The following is a 20,415-nucleotide window of genomic DNA, read 5'->3' on the forward strand; positions in this document are numbered from 1 at the left end:
TATGCAAAATGCTGGAAAGAAGCACAGAAAAACTCTGGATATCTTTTGACAGATTTTAATCGCTTTCTACAATTTCACGCCCCGCGCAGTTGTGCCTTTATTGCACACCAAAAGCAGAGATCTGTGTGGAGATTCCCAAGCTGGTATAAAGCCACAAGCAGGAAATGGCTCTGAAATGCAGAGGTTTGGCAGAAAACAGTGAAAAACCACGATGAGGAAAGGGAGCCTCGCACACAAGAGGCAAGACAAACATGACACTGAAAACCAGGTAGCTGCCACAGCTCAACCACTTTGAGTCTTGATTTCTTCCACAACAGTGGAAAAGGCAGTAAAAGATACAAAAGCAGTGGAAGCAAAAAAGAGGAAAAAATTAAAAAAAAAAAAAAAAAAAAAAAAAAAAAAAAAAGAAAGCAAGAGCCTCTTTGCCCCAACAACTAAGTAGCCAAAGCTTTCTGTACCAACCTGACAAGAAAGTTCCAGGGATAAAGCAAGCTGCCAGCTATATTCCCAAATTTAGCACAGAAATACTGTGACCTATGACAGTGAATATTTCGTAAGTTACAACCATGAGGATAAATAGAAACCTTTTTTTTTTTAAAGAAAAAAAGGCTTATAGAAGCACGCTACTTATTTGAACTCCAAAAATGCCTCAGCATTTTCTCACACACACACAAAAATAATCTATAGTCTCCATTGTTTTTTAAAGGAAGATGAAAACTACTATTGTTCTTCAAATAAAAACCTTCAGAAATATTAAACTCATTTGCCAACATTTACAATTCATTTCTGAAGACGGAAACCAAGTGTATGCACTCACTCTGAACACATTTTAGCTATGCACCACGTGAAGTCAGGGAGGGGTGCTGCCCACCATGCCCCAGCGCTGCCACACACCTACCATGGCCAAGAAAACAAAAAAACTTGGGCGTATTTGGAATAAAGGCACAACCAGTAGGTGACATGAAGCAACCCAGTTATTTTTATGAAGTTTTTTTTATACACACTCTTTAGGATCTTTATGTATAACTTCAACCATCTCTCGCCTGAGTCACAAAGCTGCATGGAGACGAGCATCCTCCCATGACGTATGATCTGATTTTGGGATCAGTCCAAGGCTGGGTGAGGAAGCACCATTAATTGCTCCTTATCAAAATACACATTCCCCTGCCGGGCGGGTCTTGAAGATTAGATGATCCTGCTAAATCAGAGGGAATCCTAATCACATGAGCCGGGTGGGGGGAGGTGATGGAATATCTATGCAGTGCAAAGGAAAAAAAGGAGGGAGTAATCACTATGTTGTGAAAAGCTAAATTTCAGCAAAACCCTCCCTCATTCCTACCATTTTAGAAAAGCTAAAAAAAAAAAAAAAAAAAACACAAAAAAAAAAAACCAACAAACTCCACAGCTTTTTTCCTTGCCCTTACATTTGTCCTACGTCCCAATTTCCTGCAGAACTGCGGTTCCACACAAGTTACAGATGACTTTCACAGCTGCACAAGAGGCAGTTGGATACAGAATAAGTCCTGGCAAGCATTGCGCAGGCTTGAGATAAGCCTGTGTATCTGCTAAGACAATCAGCAACGGCACAATAAAATCTGTGCGGTCACCGTTAGCTTTCTGTGATGACAAAACACAGATACCAACAGCTGACTGCTACTATAAAGAAGCCAGCTTCAGATGGGAAGCTCAGGAAATTGCTCTCCATTGTTTCATCCGCTATCTACATCTGTAAGCTCATCTCTGCAACCACAACGGCCAGAGACACTCGTGTTTTACATTTACACTGTAGGACACAGCTCTGTAGTTATGGAATCTGACCAGACAGAGGTCCTGCATGCCTTTGCCTTCTCTTCTGAAAAGCTTGCCTTTGGTTTGGGGCAAGCTCAGCAAAGTTAGGGGTCCTGAAAAAAATCATTGCGTTTTTACAGTGAAAAGCCAATGGTCTATTAGGTCTTATTTCATGTTCTTTCATCGACTAGCTTTGCAGTCGGTGCCTCTTAATTGCAAAAGGCAACAATTTTCAGAAATCCCAAGCTCAGTCTATTTTTTGCAATATTCGCACTACCTAGTGAGTGGTAGCACACTAAAAATCTAGTTTATCTAAAGGATGGTCTCTTCTCAGCTCAGAAAAGCAGCTCCTCAGTGCAGGTTCAAGGATGTATCAGAGCGCAACCCCTTCCAAAACCTGGTGCTTCTTAAAATACGAGGCGTGCTTCAGCTTCCAGCGAACCTGTCAACACCAACACAATAGCCCTGCCTTGAGTACTTCTATTTTTAACATTTTCCATCCACGCAAAGGACAAGTATTTAACAAATCTAAAGGAAGCATAACTAAAAGAGAGAGTTGAACAAAACCTTTTTCAGGGCCAGCCCGAGTAACATGAGCACAAGCTACAACCTTAGGCAGCCCAAATGCATTGCAGCGATTACTGAATTACCAACGTACACCGGCATCAGAGACAGGAGACGCCAAAAACTGACACCTGATCACCGGGGAGCACAACAGCACATGATAGAGTTGAACTGGATGCGAAGGTTGATCCACGATAGTCTGGTGTGATGGACTAAGTGTCATCTGGTGTGGCTGCCACAGAGCCATAACGGATGAAGTTGACCTTAAATAGCTCATTATTCATTAGCTGTATCTGATCCTTTTAATTTTCTTTAGGATGCCTAGGATGATACTGTAAATCTGAGCACTCAGAGTGCCTTAAAAACCCCCTGGACTCTGTACACGTGTACACGCTATCTTTAGCGAACAAGCCTTTGCTTGCCTCGCTGGCAGGCTTCGGCTTGCGTTCGGGCTGAGGACACTCTGCTTCAAAACAGTCACAAACTTGCTGCACTGGAAGGAAACAATGCATTTAGCATCAAAAATACAATCATCTGGAGGTTTTTCAGTCTCTCTCCCAGCAGGAAGGAAGGGCTGAGGACTCCAAAACCCCCAGACTGGAGTCCTGACTCTGTGGTTTATGCACCCCAGTGACTCCATGCTACTTTGGTAACCAAACCCATTCTGGACAGCTTTCAAGCATTATCTGGGGAGGAGGGAGTTGACTACTCACCACCTTTCTCCCAGATGGGATGGGAGGCAGAAGGATGAGGTTGGCACTACCAAATTGCACTTGCAAAGCAGGTTTCAGTGACCTGTCCCCATGGTCTGCTTTCAGGCATCACTACCTACACATCCCTTGCAGGGAGAAAATAGAAATCACCTCCGCGTACGCTCTGCCCAAGCACCCCCAAAACCTAACACCCCACTGGTGATCACTGTACCTCTTCCCAGCACATCAGAGGCAGCTCCAGGTGGCAGAGGGGCTGGATCCTTCCAGCAAGAGTCATCTGGGTGGGAACTGTTGCATACTCATGCAAAAATGCATCGCTCCGGGGGTTTTCTTGCTCACTTATCTCTGCACGGGCAGGACACGTACTAAAGGGAGACCTCTGTAAGAAAAGCCCTCAGGTATGCTAAACTTGTTTTCCACTACTCCAGCCACTCGCTGATTAAGCATGTAGGTGAAAGTTGCATTTAAAAAACCCTCTCCTTAGGACTAATGAGTACAGTTCATTTGCAGGACTGAAAAGCACCTTTATGTCCCCCAAACCAGAAGGTGTAACTATTTCTATACCTATATTCTGTAAAGATATATCACTGTTCATTGGTTGGCTCTGTTTGCTGGAAGAGCAGCTCTACAACTCTGTACAGGTGGCAGATGACTTGCAGGAGAATCTCCTCCTCAGAGGCGCATATGCCAACTTTTCATCTCTTGGGAAGCTTTTTAACAAAAGAAACGCTGACGCAACAACAGCCTGGCCAAGTTGATACATAAAGAACAATAATTCTGTAGAAGCTGCTCTAGTAATTAACCCAAATCACCGAGACACTTCAGCCTCCTTCTCTCCTTTGGTTCTGTGTTTAACTCTTAGGCATGCAATGAGTATTAGTGGCACAGGAGTCCTCTATGGGCTCTATCTCATCCAGCACTACAGAAACTCCAAGTCTATAAAATGAAAAGCAAGTCATTATGATGCTATTAATTCTGAAATTAGTAAGATTATAAATTTAATTGCATTGGGATGCATCTTCTCAATCTTCAACACCTTTTATGAAAATTAGATTTAGTTTCACTTCTTTTTTTAAAAATCCTTCTGTGATGAAAAGCTTTAAAGAAGACAAACAAGTAGACTGTTTATCAAGTGATTTTCCACTATAGATCAATCTGTTGCCCTTGAATTCACTTCCAGGACAGTCAAGCAGCTGCATAAATACCAGTTAGCCCACTTATTTTAATAGGTTATTAATTTATTAAAAAAAAAAAAACAACCAGTCTCATTATTACTGCTTATGCCAAGTCAGCTGAAAGGAGCTACAACAGCTGAGTGTCCAAACAAAGATGTTTTGCATAATGTAAAACGCTGTAAGAATTCAGTGTTTAAGTTAAACAGACACATTAATGTCTTTTCTATGAAAATCCCCCCCTAAAAACGCTCTCTAATCTCTCTCTCCATCTTTTTCTCAGGTTTCCTTCTTCAACTAATGAGCTGCATCCATGTGCGAGGCACAAAAGTGGAAATTTCAGCTTGCTCATTTCCTTCCTTTTTAAAAAGTCTGAGCTTTCAAAGCTCAGAGTAGCTTCCCATAATCCAAAGTCCTCACTTTGAGCTCTTCTTATCACAAGGGTTGATAGAGTTGGCTCTGAAAGAAGTTTCAGGGTGTTTTCAAAATTGGCTGCAACTGGTGTAAGCCTGTCCCCTGTTCCCAGGCTGTGCATCCCTGGTGCCTCCTTCCCACTAACCACCACTTACGTGGCCCCAGGCACCCCAGTATCGCCAAGGCCACCAAAAGGTTATCTTTCCATCAGATTAGCTGCTGGGATTTAAGCAAGCAAGCTGATACAACCAGACAAGGGCTGCATGATTCCTTGCCCCCAGCCATGGTGAAGTGGGCAGGGCTGAGAGCAGCCAGTGTACCCTGAGAGATGGTGAAGCCACACCTTCATTCCTTGCCTCCCAAATTTGAAGCACCCTGCTGAGCCACGGGACAGCTATTCTGCAAGGATGCTGTGCGGTTCATGCACACAAAACGCTTCTGCCTTGTAATCTGTTGTCACAGCAACTGAACACAAAACACACCACTGTCAGCATGAAAGCCTTGGGGCTAGTGGAAGAGAAAAGTGGGGAAGCAGCAGATGTGGAAAATAAAAACGGTATAGAGATACATGGCAAGTATTTGAGCAACTTCCTCACTACTGTCCACTAGTCAGGCCCAGAACAGGAAGACCAAGCTTCCTACAGCTCATCCTTTCAGCTTGTACTTCATTTTGGAGAATCACAGAATGGTTCGGGTTGGAAGGGACCTTTCCAGGCCATCTAGTCCAACCCCCCTGCAAGGAGCAGGGACATCTCCAACCAGATCAGGTTGCTCAGAGCCCTGTCCAACCTGACCTTGAATGTTTCCAGGGATGGGGCTTCCACCACCTCTCTGGGCAACCTGGGCCAGTGTTCCACCACCCTCAGTGTAAAAAATTTCTTCCTTATATCCAGTCTGAATTTACCCTCCTTAAGTTTAAAGCCATTACCCTTTGTCCTATCACAACAGTCCCTACCAGAAAAATCTATCAATTCAGAATGACCAGTAATCTTTTAAAAAGGATAAGAATCCTCCCCTTCAAAATCTTTAAACATGCCTTTCCCAAGGATGCAAAAAAAGGCACACAGAGCTAGAAGTTACACACTCTTTTAACCACAAACGCTTATTTACACTGTAAATCAAGTCTCTGCTGCTATAACTTAATTGATTAATCATTAACTCTTTCTATCAGAGTATGATGTTCCACTCCACAACATGCAAAGCCATCATCACTTCTCCTGGAGGCTCTTGCCCTTCCCATCACATCTCATATCTCAGAAGGCAAATGCAAGAATGAAGAAGTGGTCTTAGCATCTACCTCAAGAAGCAGGACAGCCAGAAAACTTAGACCTGGCAAGACCTCAAGGGTAGCCAAGCATCACGTAACTTGATGAGTGACTCCTACATACAAAACGCCTTTCACAGCCTCCTTTCCAACCAAAACCCTTTGCAATCCATTATCTTTTCTGATGAGTTACCTGTGCTGAAGGTAAAAATGTCAGCAGGAGAAAAGCAAGCTGATAGGTTCCAATGTATACTTTAAGATAAGCTTCCCTTGAGCAAGCAGCACAGCGACCCGAACAAAGCAAGCATTTCTGCAGACCGCATACCGCTACGGGAGCACACGCTCCGTTTGCATTTTGGACTATTACCAGCAAATTTCTTAAGCAAGTCTGGACACGCGTCACTCCTCAGAGGGGGGTGATCGAGTAAGTTCTCCCGTATTACGCTAATTATGCTCAGAGAGCAGAGATGTGAACCAAACACGCCTAACACTTTCACATCCTCCATGGGCCAATGGCAACACCAACTCATTTTCTTGAGGTTTCTTCCCGCCAGTCTCTTGTGGTTTCCCCAAAGCCGTGAGCGGCTTTCTGCGGCGGGACCGGAGGAAACAGCGGGGATGCCCGGACCAAGCAGCTGTGTGTGTGCAGGAAGGACAAAAGCCAGCGGGGCTGCCAGCACTGCTGTGAATTTCAAAGACTCATGCGATTTAGCCAGGCACAATTTAAACCTTCTGGTACATAGCGCTAGCGACACAGATTAACAACTCCAAACTCTTATTCCTTTTGCTGAGCCACCTCTCTTCCCACAACCCCTCTCCGTACTCTGTATAAGCACTCAATGCCATTCCCAACCATGGGACCACCCTTCAGAACACATTTCATTCCCTCCCACTGTCTTCCAGTTAACGTTGACTTTTTAGGGGTGGGAGTGATTAAAAAAAAAAAGTAAGTAGGTTTTTGGGGACTGAAAGGCTGGCAAACAGGGTCCCCTCCCATCCGCCAGAACAGCACGTTGATCTTCTACCATGCAGTTCACAAAAGAACATGCTACAGCCCTGGAAGTGCGAAACAGGCCGAACGGATGACATGAAAAAGGTGCTTAATTCACAGACAAATTAATGAGGAGACTTAGTTGGCATGAGGTTTTGCTAGAGGAAGAATTGGGATTCCTATAAAGACCTGTACTCTCTTCCATGTAACCGCTAGTGACACCGTCCAGGCAAAGATCAGTGTCAGCAGCCCAGACACTAGAACTGCTTTAACTGCGCATCCAAACACTTGGTTAATTAACCATTAATTCCGTGAATAAGAAAGCACAAAGAGAACAGAGTGCCAAAAAACCAGTCCAGGTCCTTCCCTGCCACAAGAGCTCTACAGGGGCTGTAACCAAAGCTCTCAACCTCTGCTGATGACCACAGTACTCACGAGCAGCCAGTGCTGCAGCTGCACCCCAGCTGCTCCAGGCGATTTTCGGACACCATGCGTAGGTGCTATGACTTAGAAGTAAAACATGATTTGTCATCAAAAAAATCCAGGATTGGTACTGTCATGCTTTTGCTTGAACTCGCAGAGAATCAAAGCACAGAAATGCAACAAACTCAGCTTCAGGAATCTTCTGCTATCCTTCCCCAGTGGTACCCACGTACTTTCAGAGCCGCAGACAAACACGTTTTCCTAGAGATTTCTAAATGTATCAGCAGATACCAAATTAAAGGTCTTTTAAGAGTGCCTCTTGGATAATTTCTCATGAAATTGTGTGCTCTGTACTCAATTAAAGACCAGCAGCAGTCTGCCAGTGAACAGAGAGAACCAATCTTGGGTGCAAGGGGTGCCCCAAATTCAGGATTTACCGCTTTTCCAGCATCTTCCAAGCTGTTATGGACTTCTCTCCAACATCTTACAAGGAATGGAAGTACAGAAAAATAAAGCTACAAGGAAATCCATGGCAGAGAAAATACACCTCAAGATGACCAAAACCTGTAACTGTTATCCCAAGGACAGATGAACAACACAGTGTCATCCTGCAGACCTTCAGCCAGATGCTCACTCATCATCTCCGTGGGCAATTTCTAGCCCAATATTTCCTTCACCCAATAGCTTCAACTCTCCGATTTAAAGACACTTAATTCTGGAGAAGAAATAAGGCGTCGTTTATTCCTGCCTTTTTGGGATATTGACAAACAAGAATAACTAAGGTCAGTTGTAAGAGAACCGTGGTTTCAGAGCCATAGTTCTGTCAGTCAATTAATTGTTTCCTAGAGGTATTTACCATGATTTGAAATATCAGTCCTTCACAAAAACCACAAGCTTCCCTTCCTAACCAGAAGTCAGGGACTCTGGCACTGCAACAACCTACTTGCAATATTTTCAGACAAATTGCCAAAAAGAAAGAGATCACTAAATACACTTTCTCATAATAGTTATGATAAAAGTAAGAAAAGGCCCATATTCCCTAAAAGTGCTAGGAAAGTCTTGGAAAAGGCCATCTGTGTATCATTACTTCCAAAATGACCGCTGGTGGGAGGGAGAGTGTGAGAAAGGGGCAGCACACACGTAGGGATGTACGCAGAGTCATTCTGCTTAGAAAGTAGGAGAGCGGTGACTCGTGTAATGCCGGTAATTTAACTGGTTAACTCATGCCTGCGGAGCACGGATGGAGGGGACCAAAGAGCCACCCCGGTCCCAAGCAGCCTTCCCAGCTCCACCAGCAATCCCAGCAGAGGGGAGAGAGGGAGCACGCTGGGAGGCAAAGCAGGGAGAAAACTACTTTTCATTAAATAGACACCACACAATGACAGTGGGCTGTTGCTTTATTCACAGTTCACATTTCACACTGGCAGCAGCATCAGCCCCTGCAGCAGCTGCCCCATCCCCACAGCCCCAGATCACTCTGCTCCACACTTCCTGCATTTTCTTCATAATATGGGGCTGGTGGGAATCAGCAGTTAAAAACATTCATTTTTATGACAAAAAAAAAAGGCTTCAACTCAGGAAAACTTGTAACTGTCCTTTGATGAGGGGCTTCTCCCTCCACCCCGAACCCTAACGCGTGCAAGAAGAGAAACTACAGAATAATATTAAGCATTTAACAATTCTGAATTTGCATTGTACTTCTCATCTGAGCATTGCCAGACCAAAAATGAAAATCACCAGCCTCTTCTCTGAAGACACCTTATAGCAGCCAGCACAGGACAGCAGCAGCAAGGCCACCTAGGCAGGCTGAGAAGCTACTGCTGGGACCAGAAGGGCAGGGAGATCTCAGCTGAACGACCCCATCCCCGGAATGAGGGAACCTGCCCAAACTGCACAGCTGAGAAACATCTCAGTACCAGGGACACAGGAACAGCAGGGAGGTGAAGCCCATGCAAGTTGCAAGGAACTTCAGAAAGGAGAAAGAGAGAGGGGCCAGAAAACACAAGTAAACAGGAGATCTGCAAGCTTAGAGCAGCTATGGCCTTAAGCATCAGCTTCTTTAATTCATCAAGCAGCTGAGTCACTGTCAAGAAACCGCTTGCCCTACTGCATTACTCTGATCAGGACAGCGGGACCCATGAGACCCGTGAAGGCGGCCCGGGAAAGCAGAGAAAGCAGCGGCTGGAAGAAAGGGATCAGCCACTGTAACAAAATAAAAGCAGACTGCTGGGCCAGCCCCTGCACCCCGACCACCACAGCCAGGAGGCAGAGCAGAGGGAGACAGACCAGCTCCCCACAAATAAAGCCTGTTTTTTCAGAAGCTTGGAGGCAAGGGCAGCAGCCAGGGCAGCGTTTCCACAGCTGCTCACCAGGGACCAGCCCCGCAAGCTGCCGGGAAGAAAATCCCACTACAAAATCCCACCGGATGGGAGCATGTCAAGAACTGCAGATGAAAGGACTATAAATAATCATCATAATCAGAAGTGGACCACAGAAGTCCTAGGACAAGAACATTTTACTCAGTCAAGCAGTCCCACTTAACACTTTGATACTGAGAAGTATCCGACAGCAGTATTTCCAGAAGGGACTGATTGTTCATTCCACAGATCTCTCTCCCAACACAAACTGCACCTTTCAGAGTGTGTAGCTTATACTCCAGAACATCGCAAGCACAGCCTAAGAAAGCACCAAGAAAACTGCCGTTTATCCCTCTTGAAGGGGTTCAATGCAGTCATTTGCTTAAAGACTCTACGAGATATTATCTTTTAATTCAAAGATTAGAAAACTCACTTCCTGACACAAAATACACAAAATAAGGGAGGGTAAGAGATTTTTTTTTTAAATCTGTTCATGCTCTTTTATATTTTCCCCTGCACAAAAAAAAAAACAACCCACAACAGCCCCAACGCAACACGCTGCACAAGCAGGCGCTCACCGAGGTGGGAAAGAGGTCTTTTCTGATGCCGAGTAGGTTGAGCTATAAAGCAGACCTTGAAAAATAAATCACAGGACAAAGGCAGCATGCTTGGAACTGGGCTGGTGCCAACCTGAAATTCCACAGCGCTCTCTTGGCCCCAGAGCACCCCAAGGAACAAACGTTTCGGGCAACGCACTGGCAAACCAAGCACTACCACGTGCAGTCAGACACTGCTCACTTGAACACACGTGTGCTGGGGAAGAACAACCTCAGATATCAAGCAGATTTTGATACTTGGTTGGTTTTAGGGGGAGCTGGGGTGGGGTTTTTTTGTTTGGTTGGTTTTTTTGTTTTGTTTTTTATTTTTAAGAGACTCCTCAGACATAATTGTTTTTTTCTGTTACAAAGGATTAAGAGCAATGCAAGGCACAAGTCTTCCTCCTTTCCAGTTCAGCCCATTGTATTCTGCACCCGGATCTTCCCCAAGGAAGATATCAAGCCCCCAAGGATGAATTACAAGACTACCTCACTGCCAGGGGGCTAGTAAAACACAGGACCTACTGCAAAGCAAAGTCGGATAAGCAATTTTCCAAGCACACCAAACTCGGCAAAAGAGACAAGAACATTACAGAAGGCTGACCCGAGAATCCACAAACTCCAGGTCTTTGCAAGATCTCAATATACCATCTCTACAAAGGCCTTAAAAATCTCCCCCTTCCCCCACAAAAACAAAAACCCCCAAACCAGTTGTACAAATAAGCCCTCAAGCTATCTGGAAGTCTACCTCCCATGTACAAGACGGTACTAGCTTACCTACCAAAAAAAAAATCTAATAATAGTTTTTGGACAGTATTTCTAAAAGAGGAAATTTTTAAATTCTCCATTACTGAACACAGCTGTGTTGTGTCAGAACTGCAGGCATGATTACCACTGGAAGCAGCTCTTTGATGACTATCACACTGGAATATCTAAAACAAGTAGAAGCAAGGAATCAAGAAGTGCTTTGCCACCCAGTTTCAACATAAAAATCAGAAGATCACTGAATAACGTATAAGGGAGTTGGTTGAGGTTTGGGGTTTTTTGGTTTGGGTTTGTTTTTTTTTTTTTGGTAGAAGATCTCTCAAGTAGGGCTAGACTGGTACAAAATAGATTAGAGACTGATGCTGGTTTAGTTTTTCCTTAATTTAACTCAAGTTTCCTAGCCATTTCTTTTCCTTTTTCCAGTTGATGAGTTTTCATCACTGTCCAAGCTTCTACATCAGAAATATTCTAAGAACTCATAATGTTTTACCTCAGAAGTACCTAACACACCACTCAAAGGCTAACAGCAGCTGGCACTTGCAGTCTGGCAGGCTACAGGAGGCAGCCTCTCAGCTCAATATTCCCAGTCCCGTTTGACAACTGTACGCGTCTACTAGTAGCAGCTCTCTAATCTCACGGCACAGTTACTTTGTTAGCAGCTGTCCCGAACCTCTCATCAATGCTGAGATGACAGCCAACTTTTTACCAGCACACTGCAAAAAACCCTCTGGTACTCAAGGGATTCTACAGACCACAAGAGCAATCCCAAGTACATCCTTTGTAGATGGCATAGCGTTGAGATTGTCCTAATACTACAAAGAGTTTTAAGCACAGCTAGTGATGCCACAGGTCCTCAACACAAGCATCTACATTTACCCCTCACCTAAAGCCTGTAAAGCTTGGTTTAACACACAAAGGGCTACTCCATACCTCGGGGGGGTGGGAGGGGGGAGCAGGGAACCCAATGTACTCCTGTTTGTGACAGGACAAGAGACCCAGCAAGGTTTCCGCAATTTATTGGTAAACTATGAAACTCATTTTCTGACCAAAACATCCTGTGGTAACCACCAATAAGCAAGACCTCATGGTTAAGAGATTTGTAAAAGCAGTCTGAAACAGTTCTCCTTGGGCAAGAGCTTACAAGGGGCTCAGCTTTCAAAGGTTATTACGAACCACAGATGGTGATGTTAGATGCAATGAGTTTGGTTTAACACACCAGACCTCATATCTCAGCTAATTCACAGGCAGAAAACAGAGCCAGACAGCAAGCCGGCATCACCGGTGGCAGTGAGTGATGAATTAGGGCCCCGAGGACACGAGCGGGAGGTCTCAGTCTGACAAGGGTTGTATGATTAAGGACAATGCTCACAGCCCTGTTTTTAAGAATTATGGTGAAATAGAAATCCAATTTTCCCATCCCATCCATCTGCGCTGGAAATTATTTTATCTACGCGTTGCTTTCAAAGCAATCCCATTTTTCATTTCCGTGGGAAGCAGCAGCCTGGGATTTTCACTTGCGGACCCAGAGAGGCCGGGAGAGCCTCCTGAAGCCTCAGGCTATAAGAGAAACGCCACTTAATACTATCGAATAAGCCAGAAATTTTTCAGCAAGCTAACAGTTTGGAGCAGCAGACTACAGTTTCCAAGGTTTAAACCTACACAAGCAACTATTTGACTGTGTCAAAACCAGCAATTAATCCTTCTAGCAACTCAGGGCAAGCACCACAAATAGCAGCTGTTTTTGCAGCAGAATACCACACAATCCCAGCTCTCTCCATCCCCCAAAATAAATGCTCTGCTGTGTATAGTATTCCCAAAGGCGTCGTGTAGGGGCTTCAGCATCCTAAGAAAGATGCAGGACAGAGGAATTGGAAAAAACCTGGGAATTTAAAGGGTATGCGGGAAGCGATAAAGAGCTTAGGAGCGACTTTATATAACAGCGCTGAACAACTGCTGGCCATTAAAAGCCCTGATCTCTTAACTACTCGTGTTGAAACCTGCAAAATGTAAATCAAGCCTTTTCGAGACCAACTAAAATAGAGTTCCCCCAGGGCTCCGCAAATACCACAGCGAAGCCACTGCGGCGCGGGGTCGGTCCTTCCCAGCCTGGGCTCAACGCGTCTGGGAGGACTTCCCAAGGCACCCCATAACATCAGCCCAAGTGCCGGAAATGCTCTCTCCCAACACGGTAATTACCGCTTCACAGAGTTTTTAAATTGCAGTGATGATATGCAAAACTTCATGGGCGTACGTCCTGCCTGTTTGACGTTGGTTTGGCGGCGGTTCTCTAGGAAGGCAACGAACCACAGCCTTGTAAAGTTTTAATAGGATAATGGGCAAACTCACAGCGTCACTCTCCTGCGCTAAATAAAACAAAGCAACTGATTGCATCCCAGTTGCATAAACTACGCACTTAATTTAAGGCACATTGTGTAGTCCTCCCTTCAAAAATAAAAGCTTCTTTTCTGTACTTAAAAAAAAAAAAAATCTTGTCTGCTACAAACAACTGGCAAATAATCAAGCTGAGCCTGAACATAAGAACTGGCATTTTGCCTGGGTTTCCTTGCAAATGCCTTCAAATGGCAGTCATACTCCGAGCTACGCTTTGCGGACAAAGTATATATACACCAAGCATCATCGCTCTCCTCCAAGCCAAATAAAGGACTGAGTGGTTAGAGAAGGGGGAGGTGAAGGAGATGGGAAATACATTTCCCCTAACAACCAGTAGCTTTTACAAGTTTTTCTTTATTTTATACAAATAAGATAGATACCATCCGGCTCACTGACATAGGTTTCCAGGCTGGTCTACAGTAGGGATTTCAGAAGAATTCCAGAACAGGAACGCTCCGTTCTAACCACATTCCGTGCCCACAAACACAGCCGACATGTTTTTAATGAAGGCAACCAGCAACTTAATTTTTCTTCTTGAAACGCAGGCTAGCAGAGGGCTGCTTTCCAGCACTAAATGCCAGCTTCTCTTCCCAGGCAATGAGAGAAGAGTTGGGAATCAGCCTTCCCTGCCTATCAGATAGTCCTGAACTCAGAGCTAAGGCCACTGGCGTCATCGGTCAAGCACATCTCCTGGGCACCGTCCCTGCTGAGATGCAGTGGACAGGGAAGGCCAGACTGGAGCGTTCCTAGCTCGCAGGCTTGTTAATAAAAGCATGGCTGCTCTCAGGGGAGACGGGGCAACTCCACAGCCACGGAACAGCCACCAGCGTGCTGAGGGTGCTGCCTCTTTGTCCGAGGAACAAAACAGCGGGATCACAACAGCTGAAATCAAGCAGATCCAGGCAGAGAGTAAAAGCGGAAAAATGAGATGTGGTTCTAGCAGGGACGGTTGGGAAAGGAACAGGGAGGCACATGTAAAAGTGGGTAAAAAAAGGCATAGAAACAGCAGAAAGCACACAGAAATTACAGCTGCAGAAGGAAGAAGAAAGAAAAGGAAAAAAGATGCAACACCTGAAAAAATAAAAGCCTTTGGCTAGCAACACTGCCCAGTACCAAGAACCTTCCACGCACCTCCATGCTATTGCTTTTCCCCTTCCTCCAGTGTTCAAAGGAGCCTCTTTAACGCACGGCTTTGTTTCGGTGCATTAAGGGTCTAACATACGCACACAAAGTGCTGGGGAGGTGCCAGGACTATCCCAACGCTCCCAGCAGAAGCAAACAGCACAGACTGTAAAAATAACGTGACGCTCTGGCTTCAAAAAAGGCAGACAACTAACTACATACCGTAATGCCTCAGCTTACATCTTCTATTTAAAAGCTGGCACTGCTGCCCCAAAGTCCCTTATTCCAGGAATATATGGGAACATACAGGGCGCAGGCAGTGTTGGGAAAAGAAGACTGGTTGGGTTAAGTTGACATTAGAAATAATTCAACCTGAGGAAGTGGAAAATGGGGGAAGCAAAGGGACACTTTTAAGAAAAGTGGAAGAAAGGACACAGTGGTGCTCCTCCCTCCTCTCGCCCACTAACCTAATTACCCAGACACCACCCTGCCAACGGGTTCAACTCCCCTCCTTCTCCTGATTTACAGCTGCAAACTCCTGTCCCCAAGCCTCCTGGGGGAAGACTCTTACTCAGGGGCTCTTAATACCCTCTCATACGAAAAGAAACAGCTTTTATAACTCCAGATGTTCCTTGTACAGGCACTGGTAATTACCCCAATTCCCGTCTCCCCAGGGAGCACCCTGGGATCTGAGTGTTGAACTTAGTAACAGTCATCTGCGCTGTATTTTTCTATATCAAGCCCTTTGACAGCATCTGTATTTTAGTACTGTCTCAAAACTAAAGGTTTTAAAATTTGTTTTGAACTGTAAATTGTAAGAAGATTCAAAGAAACCCCTGCAGCCCACTTCCACGTGTTGGCAACAGACCACGGTTCTTCTTGACCTTTTTGCAGGCTCCTCCAAAACATAACTCTGATTTACACAGATCAAACATCACTGTTAATCAAGACATCCCAGTGCAGGGCAGAATTTGCATGCTGGAAGCCCAGAACTGAGGCTGCTGGTCCCGAGCGGGTACAAAGCAGCACTAACCATTCAGGACACCAGTGCTTTTAGAAATAAAGGCGACTGTAGCACCAGAGACGGATACGGGTTTGAGCACAGAGCCTAATCCTCGAAGATCATGCAGAACTAACCGCATAAAAGGGCTCTGTGTCCCAGAATGCGTTCATGTCCCACCAAGTACACAAATACTTGTCAAGCCCTTTGCCTCTTCTCCCTTACTGATGTCAATAATTAAGTGTCCTGCAGACTCTGGTGTGCCATGAGGGACAGCCTGGGGGCACACAGAATCCTAACGCAGCAACCAACAGCTCACACAAAGACCTCTCGAAGTCTTCACAGGAGTAGAGCAGAGGAGTTCAGGGCTTTTGAGACTAAAATGGCACTTTTTGGTACTCGACAGCTCTTCAACGTGCAATGAGCTCAGTGATGCATACAAAGGCATACAGGAATATTTACTGCTTGCACAGCACGTGCTCAGATAGCTTAATGCTTTGCTGTGACTCTTCTTAAAACTAACTCCCACCACCACCACCACGCCTGTAACAAGCTTCTGATTCTTAACAGGCTTTACACTACAAATACCCTGCCCAAAAACCTAACTGGGAAAAAAAAAAAAAAACCCTGAAACAAAAACCACACTCAAATATCTGAAAGTCAGCCAGGCAGCTGCTTCTTAAAAAGTTGTACTCTAGTCTCAAAGTATGCCAGAGCAAATTCATGAAGCTGACAAGAGCCTGCAAATAAACCTGAAACGCAAGTGATGTGCAACGATCACATTGCAATGCCACAGTACTTTAAAGATGCTGTTGTTTTCATCTAGGAAACGCACACGTTTCTTTAAAGCCAGGACACAGCACACTGTTCGCTCCAGTGTGTTGGAAAAATATCAAAGAACGCCCATATACAGACCTGTACACAGACTCAAGGGCAGCAGTAAGTACAGACATGCCTATAAACTAAGTTTTACCCTGATAATGAAGAATTATTATGATGTTTTACTAAAAAAAGAAGTTGAGATCAAATCTTAGCTTACTGTTTTTTTCCAGGAGTCTTGAATAAAAATCCCCAATGTACAAAAAAAAGAAGATAAAGATGCTTTACTATCTCCCCTTCTCTGAACAATTACATATGCTTATGGGGTACATTTATCTCAAAGTTCCTAGCACAAAGAAACACTTTAGGGCGGTGAGACACTCACAGCTGCTGGGGCAGATGGATGCAGTCAGCAGGTGATCCCCGGTGCAGGACTCTGTACCATCATCTCCATCTCACAGGAGCTCTCACACAACCTGTCCTCAGGTCATGAAACCCAGGATCCCTCACCTCTAACACAACTTTTTTTTTTTCCTCCAAACTACACTGAAAGCGAGACGCATTACTGACGCTAAAACTTAAGGTTCAACAGCGGCTCTTGAACAGAAACTGTGAATGGTTACACTGAGGCCTTTTAAATTTTTACTTTATTTAATGATGTGAGGGTATAAGCCATGGTTTAATCTTCTGTTGGCTGGCCTGTCTTCCAAACCAATTACCCTTTCTCCACGTCAACACAGCTTAAATAACTGAATGAACAGAGGAAAAGAAAAGCTTGTCCACAAACCAAAGCCAGAGCTAAAATACTTTATCCCAAAGGAACCTCTGGGAATGCCAATTAACTGGAAAACTCTCCTTCTCCTTTTTCTGCCGTGATGTTACGGGTTCTACAGCAATGCCGACTGCTCTCTGACAAACCCAACCCGCTCAGTATTTAAAGGACAACGCTGTCACAGTGTCAGAGGATAGAGATGTTCCTGCAGCCAACTGTTCACTTTTCAAGCCAACCTGTCCCAGCCGAACCCCGAGCCCGTTGTCTGGGAAGACTCCAGAACACAAGCGTTCCCGGGGTGAGATGTGCTCCCCGCGCCCCACACCGCTGCAGACTCTGCCTCTCGCAGCGCAGGCTCGCTCGTCCCGCGAAGCGACAGAGCGACCAGGGCAGGCTGACACGAAGCGATGGTCGTGTTCGCTCTGCCTCTGTGGGGAAAGCTGACGCTCGAGTTTGAACAGCGCTGTTTTGCAGCTATGGTTGTCCTTAAAGAAAAGGCCAGCAGCCGGGGGGTGAAGAGCCCGCAGAGCCAAACCCGTGGCTGAGACACCGGTCACAACAGAGACTTCACAGCAAGCGCTCACTGCAGACAAAGCGAACCCCGCGCGGTCGGCCTGCTTACCCCCACCGAAACCCCGCTTGGGCCACTAACTGCCCCCGGGGCCTAGTGAACAGCCGCCTTTAACTAACGTGAGCCCCAAGCAAGGGCTCAACGAGCCCCTCAGCCTGCCGGGCGCGCCTGTCCCCTGCCCCGCGGGCTTCCCGCCGCCCCTCAGGGCGGTGCGGGAATGGCGGGGGTGGGGGCTGCACCTCCAGGCGGGCCGGAAATGGGATGGTGCGGGGCGGGGGGGGGGTGCCTCTCAGGGCGGGGCGGGAAGGAGCCGGGGGGGCGGCTGGGGGGGTCCTTACCCAGGTGGAGGGTGAGGTTGACGGCGGTGGGGTGCTGCACGCCGGCCAGCATGGTGCGGCTCTGCCACCAGGTGGCGTCGGCCGGGCTGTTGTAGTCGGTGAGGAAGGCGGCGCCGTGGCGCAGGTGGGGCTGGGCGGCGTCGCAGAGGTGGCAGGACTGGGTGACGCCGGTGACGCCGGTCTGCACGCAGTACTCCTCGGCCGGCGTCCCGCAGGTGTGCGTGGCCAGCACCGTGGCGTTGAAAGCGGCGTTGACGAACTCGGGCATGCAGCGCTGCGGCCGGCCGCTCCGCTCCTCCGTGCATTCGTCCATGGCGCCGCCGCACCGCCCGGGCAACCAGAGCCACAGCACCGTCAGCCACAGCGCCCGCGCCCGGCGCTCGCCGCCGCCCCCCATGGCGCTCGGCCGGCGGCGGAGGGGGCTGGCCGAGCGGCGCGGAGCCGGCGGAGGCGGGCGGCGGGGAGGGGGCGGGAGGTGGCTGGCTCGCTGGCTGCCGCCGCTCCGCGCCTGGCCGCGGGCTGGGCTGAGCTGGGATGGGCCCGACCCGCGCGGGGCAGGCCGGGAGCGGAGTCCCGCCGTTGCGAAGCGGGCCTGGGAGCCTCCCCCTTCTCCCGGAATGCGCCGGCTTAAAGGGGCGATGGCGAGGATGGGGCCCGCCTCGGGGAGAAATGTCCCTTTCCCGCCCTGTGGCCGCCGGCCCTGTGACGGGGCGGGGGGCGTGGATCGCTCCCCCTCGCAGCACCCTTGGCACCGCCTGTCGCCGGCGGGAGTGCCCCCCCCCCCCCCCCCCCCCCGCCATGGCGCCGGGCCCGGTTACCGCCTTTGCCCTGTCAGCGCCCAACAGAAGCCACCCGGTTCTGTACTTTAAAGGCGTTTCATAGGAAAAGGAAGAAAAAAAAAAAAAAAAAAGAAAAATCAAGTTTCTCCAGAAATGTGAGCACGTTGGCTGCGCTTTGCCAGCTGGGCTGTTCTGAACCCGTCGGTCTCATGCCCGGTCCAAGGGCACCGGCCTGAGAAAGAATGCGGGTCTGAGGGGACCTGTGTTGCCACCTCGGCTTCTTTAAATTTTAATTAATTTCCAGCAATTTTCATATCTAAACCCCGATTTCGGTGCTGCTTGGAGGCACCGGCTCTGTCAGAGATGGCCAAAGACTGGATTATGATTTTTAGCTATCACCATAAGATCGCCCTGTGACTTTTCAGGTTCAGGAATTGTGTAAAGATTTGTGTAAAATCCAGGAACCGTAGAAAGCCAAAACTGCTTTTAAAGGAGAAAGTGCCTGCAGAAGCGTGCTCAGGAAACAGGAAACTGCTGGTGAGATAGAAACTGGTGTGGGAGTCAAGGAAAGGCTTTGTCAATTCAGTGCTGGTTATATTCTGAGAAAGCCTGGATGCAGGCTGTGGCTGAAAGAGCAGGAAAAACACAGTCTGTTCTGTGAAAAAGACACACTTTCTTGTTCTGAAGTAAACACACGTTAAATAGAAGTCAACCCTTCGCTTCTTACGTGAACAGTGTGTGTGAGACTAGGAAATTACCCTGCTGCTGGTAGATGTTGCTACTACATTTGGTGCCACATGTTGGTGCGGTGATTCCTCTTTTTTGCCTCCCCAGAGCATTAACCTCGCCGTGATGAGATAGCCTCCGTGCCCAGAGTCCCCCAAACACCCCCAGCACCAGCAGAATGGACACGAGCGCGTCACAAGTCATTGCTGCATCATATTGTTCAGGCTGGAATTACACATCTCCAGCGGAAAGTTTAATTTCCGCTGCTTCCCCTCCTTTTCCTCAGTTTCTGAAATGAAGCCGGCTGCTGTGAAAGCGATGCTGAGCTCGTGCCATCATAGCAGAAGCTCTGGAAATGGCACGCTGGTGGAGCTTCTCAGGTTCAGTAACAGCCTAGCTGGTCCCTGCAGTTGAGAGTGGACACAGCAGGGCAGACAACAAGGCACAAGAGAGCAGGAAGCCGCATGGAGCAGATCGATGTGAGGGAGAGAAGGATTAGGATAGAGGGGAGAAGGTGGCAAAGGCTCTGAGCAGGATCAGAGGGCACTGCCACAAATCCCACTCCGTGGGGCAACAGGATCATCTGTCCATGTGTGGGAGGTTCCACAGATATCTGCTATTTGCCGTCAAAATCCACTTAAAACTTGTAACTGCAATTTCATCTTTTGACATACATCTTTGTATGTCTGTCACAGGACAGACCAAGTGACACAGTCATATTTCATTTGGTAAACCTGCACTCATTTAACTAAAACCAGCATTAAAGCTTATATCCCTATAAATACATGATCTGTGCTTTCCTTTCAATGTCTTACCTGCTGAAATACTCTGTCAAAGCATTGCAGTGTAT

At 47.0% G+C, this 20,415-nt stretch overlaps 1 protein-coding gene across 1 annotated transcript in view; it reads right to left on the reverse strand.

Moving 5' to 3' along the window:
* Positions 1–18,623, reverse strand: part of LAMC1 (laminin subunit gamma 1) — a 67,716-nt gene extending 49,093 nt beyond the window's left edge. The window contains exon 1 of the mRNA XM_086753408.1: positions 18,061–18,623. Within this exon, the coding sequence (XP_086609534.1) occupies positions 18,061–18,457 (397 nt within the window). The 5' untranslated portion in view covers positions 18,458–18,623. The remainder of the gene's footprint in view (positions 1–18,060) is intronic.
* Between the last annotated feature and the right edge of the window lie 1,792 nt (positions 18,624–20,415).

This window comes from Chlamydotis macqueenii, chromosome 8, assembly GCF_036417535.1.
Source record: "Chlamydotis macqueenii isolate bChlMac1 chromosome 8, bChlMac1.mat, whole genome shotgun sequence".
In the NCBI taxonomy this organism is placed as follows: Eukaryota; Metazoa; Chordata; class Aves; order Otidiformes; family Otididae; genus Chlamydotis; species Chlamydotis macqueenii.